General features: G+C 42.3%; 1 protein-coding gene across 2 annotated transcripts in view; it reads right to left on the bottom strand.

Annotated features, from left to right (window-relative positions):
• Positions 1-336: 336 nt before the first annotated feature.
• The window catches only part of LOC109629448 (guanine nucleotide exchange factor VAV3), a 79,416-nt gene continuing 68,352 nt past the window's right edge, over positions 337-11,400 (bottom strand). Inside the window, exons 25-28 of one of the 2 annotated variants that reach the window (XM_020087163.2) lie at positions 11,190-11,319; positions 6,285-6,365; positions 4,897-5,048; positions 337-3,950 (exon numbers count right to left, since the gene is read on the bottom strand). In XM_020087163.2, the coding sequence (XP_019942722.2) occupies positions 3,906-3,950; positions 4,897-5,048; positions 6,285-6,365; positions 11,190-11,319 (408 nt within the window). In that variant the 3' untranslated portion in view covers positions 337-3,905. The remainder of the gene's footprint in view (positions 3,951-4,896; positions 5,049-6,284; positions 6,366-11,189; positions 11,320-11,400) is intronic. The other variant, XM_069512577.1, reaches the window with a different exon arrangement.

Genomic DNA, 11,400 nt, shown 5'->3' with positions numbered 1-11,400 from the left:
GTCTCGTCAGTGTCTTTTTTTTAAAAATAATTTACAGCGCTAAGAAACAATTTTCAAACTATATTCAGTTTTCAGTTTGTGGCTTGATCAAAGAAAAATGACTTAAATGTGCACTTTACTAAATCAGGATATTTTCATGTTGGACGGGGCATTAGTGGCCTCTCTGTGTAAATAGTGGCGCCTTTATGGCCCCTGACTTAGAAAAGGAAGAAACGTCTGGAACCAGATTCTATGTGGGCGACCATCTGCCTCGAGAGAGCAGGACCAGCTCACACTGGTTGTTATAATGAAGTAAACTAATGGTGATACTTAATTTGAAGGACATGAAGCGACACATTAGAAGAAGCAATATGTATCTTTATTATACGCTCTGTACATATTTTACAGTATAATACAGCAACAATACACGGTAATACTTCACAGTCAGGATTGCACGGTTTTTAGAGTTAGGCCACAGCGGTCGGGTACCATGGAGACATAATACTGAATGTACAGTAGGAACAGCGTTAATCTTTGGCTTCATTGGGACAACAACACATGGGTTTGGATGCAAAGCTCACACAATACAGGGTCACTGAGGGCAAACTACATGACAGGAGGGTGGAGGAGATATAAAGTATAATTCGTTCATGTGTGACTGGTATGTTTCTGCTCAGGTTGGTACGGAACATGTCTTCACGTGTTGGTTCAGGAGATTGTTTCCTAAAACCCCTGCTGGGCTAAGACTTGCTCAGCCCGGAATCCTGTCAAAACGCTTCTCCTCACGTACGCAGTGTGTGTCTCCGCATACCGAAATGATCTGTGCACACACTGTACATGAGAAGATAACAGTGGTGTGAGCAAATCCTAATTCATCCTCTAATTGGCATCATTTCTCTCAGTCTATTAATTTGTGGTAAAATTAAACTAGGCCTCATTTTGCTTTGGTTGTTTATAGAGTCCCCCCCCTCTCTCTCTCCCTCCTCTCCTCATAATACTGAATCATCTACTCTTCTCCCGCCAAAATATGGCGTCGGCTGTTGCAGCCTACAGAGCATCGACATACAGAGAGAAACCAGGAAGACGGGAGACTGGATGAAAGATAGATGCTGGTGAAAGAGAGCGATAGAGAAAGAAAGAGGGAAGGGAAGTGACATAGTGGGAGAGGGGAGCTGACAGAGAGATGGATGCAGGCGGGTCGCGGAGGTGAGGAGATGGTGTAATGATTAGATCGCAGATACCCTTGAGCCTTCCTCCCGTCCCTCCTGCACACAGGAACAAAAATCTGGGAGCTCACTCGGAGGGGATGAAGGCCTGCAGTTGTAAATGGCCCCGCTGTCAGGGTTCATCTGGGCGGAGGAGGGAGTGGATTAGAGGAGCCTGCTCTGCCTCGCCGGTTCTCCCAGGACAGGAGAGAGACGTGTGCTGGATCACATTTGTGCCGCCGCCACTCTCTCAGACTTCCTGAAGATGCTACATCTACATCTAGTGTTTGACTGATCAGGGAGGTTTGAAGAAACGAAGGTTCCTTCTGATTCTGGAATATCAGTAAAGTCTTGATGAACAAAATTATTTCTCATAATATTTCATTAATTGTTTCCCAACTACTTCAGGTTTATATCCAGATAAATCAGAATTTTGTGATACTTTAAGTTTTCTAACACTACTACTCTCCTTCCATACACTGTTCGCCTCCTAATCAGATGATGTCATCTCCAAACTTCACCAAGTTGAGGGTGACTGGTCAGAGAGGAAGAGATGTGTTTAGGATGCCTCCATCTAGTGGTCACTTAATGACACTGTTGATGGAACCAAATAGGAAATGGGAGGCAATTAAAAAACAAACATTAATGTGATCCTTCTTTTTTGACTGAGAGCAAAAATATTTTGTCACATATCGTAAAGGGATGGAGTGGCAGGGGGTTATTAATCATTTCCAAACATAATGGCTCCATTGAGTTAATGCAAAAGTCTTAACCATAAATTCTTACTGACATTGAAAAAAGACATTTCTGTCCACTGGAGACATTGAGGACGTATATGTGATGGGGGATGGGGGGATGACGTCTCTGAACTGAAACAGTGTCCTGAGGACTGTTTCCAGAGGCTCCCTCCCCTCTCATGATATTAAAAGTTTTCCATTTTAAATTAAGACAGGGATGATTTTTAATACGTCATGCAGAGATGTGTGAAAGTGCTGTAAGAGGCAAGGAGGGAGGAGGGAAATGTCAGACGACGACAGAAAGGGAGTGTGGACATTTGGAGAGTAACTGCTGCCTCCATACAGAAATCACCGACCATGAATTAAATAAAAAACCTAATATGTACATAATTGAAACAAAGGAGTGACGTTTGTTCTGCAATAAAAGAACCATCGCTGCACAGTGCCAGCTGTTCCTGATTCCTCAGTCTCACCTCCAGATGTAATTTGATCACTTCTTTATATCTATGTCCTCTGCCGCCTTATTCTGTCTGACTATATGTTGCCATGTATTGACATTATAAGTGCATTGTGCAGCGTGTTTTAAGGTATTCATTCCCTCAAATGCAGGAAAAGCCTCTGTTCACTGTGGATTAAGAAGACGGGTGCGTTATGTATATACAAGGGTGAAGCACAGAGGAGGGAGGTGAGAGGGAAAAGGTGGTTCTGAAAACTCAAACTTCCTTTGAGTTCGAGTGTTGAGACTTCACCTTTGAAAATTTTATATATTTCTGGTCAAAAGAAGTTCTCAACATTGCAGATGCTCAGTTTCTGCCAAAGTTATGTTCTGCAGAGGAAAAGAAACTAAGGAAGAGAAACATTCTGATGTAGTAAAAGTAGAAATTTGGGTGCAGACGTACAGTATCTGTATCCATCATATCTGCACATGATGAAACTGAAACAAAACTCAAGTCATACTGAAAAAGCAAAGACAGGAAAAAGACAAAAAGAAGTATAGAGATTGGCCTTTTTTGTGCCTCATCTCTTTTCCTCTGTTTTATGTTACCGGAGCAGGTGGCTTGTTCCCCGACACTAATGGCTCCACTAAGATAAACCCTCAGCGAACATTCTCCTGTTGACAGAGCTGCCACTGATAAGAGCGGCGGATCGCTAACGCCCAAGACAACTGAAAACATGAGATGCTGGGCTGCAGATAAAGAATGGAGGAGGTGGGAGGAGGAAAATAGAAACAACAGCGATCAATTACTGGCAGTGTGCAGCAATGCTATCCGAAACCATCCCCCTCTTAAATCTCCTGTAAGTGTGTGTGTGTGTGTGTGGTGATGATGTGGAGGGGTGGATGTGTCAATCTGGGTCATCAAGTCATCGATAACCACCTGTATTAATAGAATATACACACAGGCAAGGTCAGAACTGAGGGGAAAATGTACAGTGTCTGCCTGTCCAACTCTGATCAGTCTATTTCCACATTGGAGTGGTGGGATGGATGGATGGATGGATGGATGAGCACATGAATGGAAAAGTGGCATTTGAACATTGTCGACTAGACGGAGTGGCGACGACCGACTTGGCGAGCAGAAACAGGTGGGAGCTGGGGGCTGTTGCTGGAGCAGAGAGACAAAGAGAGCTAAGGGTGAATTATGGATGGACGAATGAAGTAAGGGAGGGGATGGGGGTGTCTGGCGAGGGCTTGTGTCCCGCTGACAGGCAAGCTGCTAGTTGATGGAGTCACTTAGCCTCGCCGAGTCGACCAGAGGCAATCGGGCCTCTGCGCGTCCGTAGTGAGCTGCAGCCCTTTTCTCTCTCTCCCAGAGGCCTCTGGGATGGTTGCAGGCAGCAGGGCAGGAGGAGAGTAAAGCCATGACAACTGGAGCAAGCAGCGGTGCAGACGCTTACTGTCTGTCACTGTTATGTGCTCAGTGCAGTGACTCCACCGCCGACATTCTTCTTCTTCTATCTTATTTTTACTCCCACGGCAGACATTTCACTCCTCACCCTCCTCTACGTATGTGGATGGAAACCAGCCCACCTGAAGAGAGAGAGGTGGGGGTGAGTCGTTATACAGGCTTTTACTGAGCATCAGTCACAATTTATAGTGAACCCATTTCCAATTTTCCCTCAGATTCCCTTTAGCTTTAATTCTAAGGATTTAACTTGGTCAAAACAAATCCAGAAGCATCATGTTTATCACAAATAATAACTTTAAAAAATCAATAAAATAATATGAAGAATTATGAAGAAAATGGTAATCACTCACCATATAACAGGTTCAACATATATAGATATAATAAGATTTATAAAATGTTTTTGCTATTTATCAAGTATTTGTCATTCTCTGCTCAAGGAAAGTTGAGAACCTAGTATTTCATTTCACTGAGACGTGGTGTTACCCAATCGAAAACATCGACTGAGCCGACTGAGTTTTTCCAGCCAGTCGTGCCAGTTGTTTTTCCTGGTCAGAGGCGCTAAAGAGACACAAACAGCACTTCACCACCTCTACACAGAGCGTTTGGTTTTCTCCAGAGCCGCATCAACACACACATCAGCCTCAATAATAGAGAAAAACCTCTTCATTCACCACAGCTGTTCACAAAACACACTGAGACGCATTACTGAGGGCTGCAACACACACACACACACACACACACACACACACATCCAGGCTCTGAGTTGGAGTCAGAATACTTCCCTGCGTTCAGAACCAGGATCGTCTCAGAGCTGTATGCCTGATTATAGAGGGCTCTTGGTAAGGGATGGGGAAATTTTTGCATTTAAGTCCCAGCAGCACGCAAACTCTTCCAAGTGAGGATATGTGGAAACCGAGTACATGATAGAATGCAGCCAAATCTTTCATTCCAGTTCAGCCAAAAGGAGATCACAACTATATAAGCATAAAGCCACGTATATTCTTATTATAGGCTTATTTAAAGTGGATGAGTTGGAGGCTGTGTTTGCTTCCTAAGGCCGCCACTCACCCTGCTGTTGACCTCGCCTCTCCACCACCCGTTGGCCCCTGACTTGGTGTAGATCTTCACCACGTCGCCCTCCTGCAGCGACAGCTCCCGGGTGTCACGTGAGCTGAAGTCGTAACGTGCGATAGCCACACCGATCACTTTGGGAGTAAACACTGGAGAGGGAGAGAGTGGTGAAGAAGGAGATAAGAGAGTTAATCTTTTGTCTAACAGACAAAAAATAACTTTTAGCATCAGCACTTTAAACACAGATATGGAGATGGAATACCATTGATCTATAATATGGGTTTAGATTTAGATACAAGATTTAATTAAGACAGCTTCATTAAGATTGGTCATTCCCATACTGTAAATTCTCAAATATGAGTCAATGATTACATGAATGGGCCACACATCTGTTATCTCCACGTCATTTATTTCAAACAGATTGCACTAACTCGTTGCGACTTATATATATTTTATTTTCACAGTTATGCAGCAAATGTAACTGCGTGAACTGACCAAACTAATGTTAGCTTGTTCTCATACTCAATTGCATGAAAGTAAAACAATTCCTCTGTGTATCTACATTACAGTGTTTAGGTCAGGTGTAATCATGTTAACTGGGCTATTTACTTTTTTCTTTTTTGACACTGCTCGTGCCTGTAATTGGGGAAAACATTGGGTTGGGGTTGGATTCGGCAGAAAAAACCGCATGCCTGTTGGGTTTGTATGAGTACAACTGAATAATACAAGACAGGTTGTACTGTTGGACAACTAAAATGATCTGTTTTGGAAGTTAAGCTTCAGGTTTCTATTAATTGACTCTTGATGTGAGTGGTGTCAATGCACTAAATCTAGTAACAGATTTAGAAAAAGTGTAGTTTGTGCAAACCAGTTTACTATTTTTCTTGTGTGAGTGTTCAGACTCAACCTCATTGGGGCTCACATAGGCTCGGCCTACGCTCACGGGTGGAAATGTCAGACCTGTACAACCTGTCTGTGAGGATAGAATATCTCCTATAGAGAAGCTCGATGTGTACGTACAAGTCCATGTTTACTGTGAGGGACAGACACACACACACACACAAGGGAACAGATACCAAACTCACAAACCTCTCTGAAAACATCTTTAACACATTGGCAGCGACATGAAACAAATGTACATGCACAAACTCACATACAGTACATGCATGACTTAAACAAATAGTCCCTACTTTCCACATGTGATGACATGTACAGTATGTCATTATGCAAGAGGTGAGATGGTGGATGTAAAGGCAGAGATTCAGACAATGATGTGAGAGCACTGAGCTGCAGCCAGCATGCTAAGCAGCCTTCCACATGAAAGAGAAGAGAGAAAGAAATACAGTGACAGCGAGCAGGCAGAGAGAGCGAAGCGATACCTGTACCTGACCAGAAGGGAGCAGAGGAAGGAGGTACAAAGCTGTAGCCGGCAGGAGTTACAAAAGAGAGGCCGCAGAGCAATGGGGCTATGGCAGGGCAGGGCAGGCCAGGCAGGGGGCGGAGAGGTGCGAGAGTGGGGGGAGGCCAGGGATGGTTGTGGGTGGCAGAAGAGAAAAGCAAGGGAGAAAAAATAAACAGGTTTTTTTTTAAATCCCAATTCGCAGCTTTTAGTTTTTTACAAAAGGCACAAAGAACAGAGTCACAGTTTGATGAAGAATAAATGACAACAGTCACAGGAGGAGATCGAGTAGCAGCTACTCCACTGATGTTCAGTGGATAATTATTCTGTATTTACACTGATCAGCCCGATGTGAACACTGTGATTTGAAATCAACATTTTTAACTCAGACATGAGGGATCAGATGTCTGATTTAGAACAGTTTGTCAATACTGGGAATTCTAACCTTAAAGCAGTTGTTGTTAGAGTCATACTTATATAATCTGTTGGTTTTCAAGCTAATACCACACGGTCCAGCCTCCTCAACGAATGAAAACTGGTCAAAAATTGGCCTTCGACCAACAAAATTTAATGAGATAATCTGTGAGTCTAAATAACATTTGAGCCAAATTGAAAGGGATTATTTTACGATAACGTGTTCACAAAGCCAAAAAGTTTTTTGTTTAGGCTGGAGTGATGAAAATAAATTCCCTGTGGGGGTTCCTGATGACGTTGTCACATTCATAAGAACCTGAGATCACTGAATGAGTTACTCTTTGAGTCCATGTGAACATTTGTAACAACTTTAAAGATATTCCCAAGGTGTACCTGAGATGCTGCATTCTCAAGACCAACAACATGATTTGTAAGGTCAGAGTGACCCTAACCTTTGACCACCAATATCTTATCAGTTTATCCTTGGGTCTTAGTGAACATATGTACCACATTTGAACTATTTCTCTCAAGGCATTCTTGGGATATCCTGTTCACAATGGGATGGACGGAAAACCCCAAAACATAACGCCAATGGCTGTTGCCAGTGTGGAGGCATAAAATGATACTTGCAGGCATGGAGTGGGCATAGAGTGGTGCTATAATTGTGATATATTACATTTGTCTCATTTACATATGTACATTTTTTAGATTCCTGTTCTGAAATGAAAGATCATCGTGGCTGCTGAACAAACCAACACCACTGCTATTATTCAGTTGAAACATGCAGCGACGACAAACATTGACTCCAATTTACCAACAGGATGTCTACATCATTAATGGAGGGCAACATCTTCACTTCTGTATTTAATTGGTGGGAACATGCAGCGTGCTCACAATTACTGCAGAGGGAATAAACGTCTGTTTGCATATTCATAAAGACAATCATCCAGCTGTAATACAGCCACGACTGATAGTCACGGCATCAACGCTGCAGATTTCTCGACTTTAAACAGAAACCGAGCCTTCAGGGTTACACAAGCAGCTTGAGAAATAACCCACATCAAGTCAACGACTGCATTTGTATTTTTATTTTTCTTCCAGTATTTCTTCTGGCAAAAGCTACAAGCACTGATCCCAGCAATGTCTAGGAGTCACCAGAGTTAGTGCCTTGCTCCCGGGAACAGAACCTCTAACCCTGATGGTATCAGTACCTCAGCCTTAATGGATACATTTGACTGCATTACTTTATTTTGGAATGTCAACGTGGCCAATATGGCACAAGTACAGTTGTGAGACGATGCTGAAGGCTTAATAGGTGGCAGCAAAGTTAAACTAAGACAAACTGTGTAAATGAAAAGCTGATGTAGGAATTAAAATGCTCAAACTTACAGTTTTTATCTAGACGATGGAGAAAAATCAACTAAATAGGCAAATGCAAGAAAATGGGGTGGTTAACAACTTTGTCTTTCTTGCTGGCAAGTCAATCAATCAACTAAGAAAATGACCCCAAAAAGGCAAGGGGTGACCTGATAGATCATAGACTATTGACTGCATGCTTTTGTACACATTTCCTATCTGCAGTCACCATTAGGAATAAAATATCCTAAGTAGACTGGCACTCAGAGAGCACATACCTCTGCCAAGGCTCAACAGTCCCCTTATGAAACGTTTAAATTCACTTGATCCAAATTTTTATTTTTATTTGGATCTGCACCAAATTGCAGACACTAATATCAGTCCCGTAAAAATGTCTTATTTGTATTTCATTAAGATCCATGAAATATTAAACCAGCCAACCTCTCAAAGTTGAAGAAAGTGAAACAGGTCCTGGATCCGCACCAAAATTCTCTCCTGACTGATACTGCATCCTTGCACCAGGTTTCGTAGAAATCCCTTCAGTATGTTTGTGTAATATCGCTTACAAACAAAACAACCAATAAACACATGACAGAGGTACAAACTGAAAAATGACCTACAGCAAAGGAAGTAATGTGTTGAATTGAAGTCTATGTAATTAATAATAATAAAATACAGTTTATTATAGACAACAAACAGCACTTTAAATGTGAGTTTTAACACATTATCACCCCCAAAACCTGTGTCTCAGTCCAGCAGCCCATTCACAGGTTCCTGAACCTGCCCCTGCACAGGAGCCTATATTTCAGCCAGCGGGAATAGAAAATCTAATCCCCACAAAGGCAGATAAATGCCCAAACTTTGTGAAAAATGTGCCGCTCCCAACAATGCTGCTGGCAAGTTAACAGGCCAGGGTTATTGATATGCTGTACGGGGGAGCAGGGCTCCAGCGGTTTTTAAAATGAATTCTAATCAGCGCACTGAGAGACAGCTCAGCAACCTCTAATGGTGTCTAGGTATGAGCAATATGAAGAGGGATCGCCCTCCACTTCAAACAGCCACCAAAACACCAGCTGCATTTTACATGCTTCATTTTTGCTAAATCTGATTTGTGAACCTCACCAGAATACACAATGTGAGCTGGTAATACAGGAGGAGTACACACACACGTACACTCCCATTGTTGTTGTTGATTGGTCGTGAACTGTAAAATGACACAACATGTTTTTAGGTGAGACTGCTCCACGGGCACGTAATCATTTATATTTGGGGTTATTGTAGCTGCCGCATCGGTTAAACACGATCTGTCTGAACAGCTTTCACCTTCTGCAGAACACAAAACAAAAGCCTAAACATCAATTAGCGGTCTTCCAGCAGTGCTCGAGGAGGACGGAAATCAAAACATAACAGTCTTTTTCAAGAGCGAAAGAGAGAAAACCAAGTCTGCAAAGCGGGAGGGGGCTGCCCACAGGACAGCGGAACGCACCGGAACAAAACAGATTTGGACCGGAGCCGCGTTGACTCGTATTGTGAGGCAGAGTTTGAACAACGGGCCTCGTCTACAACAACCACACATCTCTGTACAATCTGTTCACTCCTCTCCCACCAGGAATGTGATTGTCAACAAGCCAGGGCCTTTTTTTTCTTCTCTTACACACAGTGGCACACAAGGTTCAAATGAAACCCCATTTTTCCACTGATTGTTGTAACTCAAAGACTTTCCATTAAGCGACTGATGGGCAGTGCTGCTTTGCTTGGCTCCCACACCGGCTTTAATACCTTGTTTTTTCTCCTGGCATTACTTGAAACATTCAGCCTATGTGAGCATATTCCGCTTCACTCTGACAGCGTTTTTTGAAAGTCGTTCCCACGTGACATTATCAGCCGAGCCAATAAAACAAAGGAGTAAATACCGAATAGGTCCAAGCTGTCATCACCAACTGTCCAGTTTGACAATATTCTGCAGTTTGATCTGTTGCTCCATCGTCTTACATCTCTTTAAAGTCTCATTTCAAAGTTACACATCCCACACCTGTTCACTGCCACGTCACTGAACGCAGCGTTTCAGTCTAACCGCTGAGAACTGAGAGGAGCCAGGTGAGCTGCAGGAGTGAATTACAAACCTGCAGCTTAAAGAAGGAGCAACAGCTGCACAAATAAATAACCATCAGTGTACCGCAGCTACAAAGACACACAAAAAGTTGTGCTGCTCAGAAAGTGTTGGCAACAGCTGCTTACAAAGGGTAAAAAAAACACCACAACAAAGTTCTCCAACAACTTTGTGCAGCATATTCACTGAAAATTATTCTCTAAAGTGTAAAAAGTCATAAATTATTAATAATTATTAAAAGAATAAAGTTGTAATTTAGAGACGATTATAAAATGTTAAATAACAGACTCATAAAACCCTTGGAAGCTTAACCCTCATACTAACTGTATTTTAATTTAAATGAAATTAGACCTCACCTTTAAATATTAATGTTGTTGAATTAATAAATCACATAATAATGAATTTGAATTTGCTTTACCATCTTTTAGATGCAATAGAATACAAGTCTGATTACAATTTATCTTAACTCATTGAAGGTTCCACCAGATAATGTCGCTCCCCAGAAAATCGGATCAATCTGATCCTCAGTCAGCAGAGTCCATAGAGAGTTATCAAATCTAATAACACGCTTAGTGGATTCCTCCAACCTCCGTTTGACAGCTGAGTCTTAAACAATTAATATCAGAGGAGCCTGAACCGTTTTTAACAACAGATATGGAGGCAGCTCTTTTAAGGCTGTGAAGACGCTCCCTAGAGAATCATGAAGAGTGAAAGTCGGAGGGACAGAAAACAGAAGATGCAGCTTCTGAAGTGAAGAGAATATGAGGACATAACAGGTTACATTTTCTGGTAAACTGAGCTAATGATATTCAAATTCAGTGGACATGAGGACATGAGTCCGAAAACCTAATTTAGTCAAACCATACAAACAACATCAAACTTGCAGTATCTGCAAAATTCAAGCAATGTATCACTTTAAAGGGGTTTTATTTAGCTCCAAACTGCTTTTAATCCTAAAAGGTCTGGGCGGTGGATTGTTTCTATTTTTAAAAACCCTTCAGGTCTACTCACTGTTGCCACTTGACCGGTTGATACGGTGCAAAGCAGCGTTCTCCGCTTCCTGGTAAGGAAACTGCAGCGTGGTGTCCAGACTCCTAAAACCTTCTCTCAGGGAGTGGTGTTTGTAGTATTCGATCAGCTCCTGGACACACACACGCACACACAAGCACAGGAAGTTATTTGAATTTGTGTTTAATAGATGTCACATTTATCCTGAAAAAAC

The sequence above is a fragment of the Paralichthys olivaceus genome, chromosome 17 (genome assembly GCF_024713975.1).
Source record: "Paralichthys olivaceus isolate ysfri-2021 chromosome 17, ASM2471397v2, whole genome shotgun sequence".
In the NCBI taxonomy this organism is placed as follows: domain Eukaryota; kingdom Metazoa; phylum Chordata; class Actinopteri; order Pleuronectiformes; family Paralichthyidae; genus Paralichthys; species Paralichthys olivaceus.
This window is presented reverse-complemented; position numbering and strand designations above follow the sequence as displayed.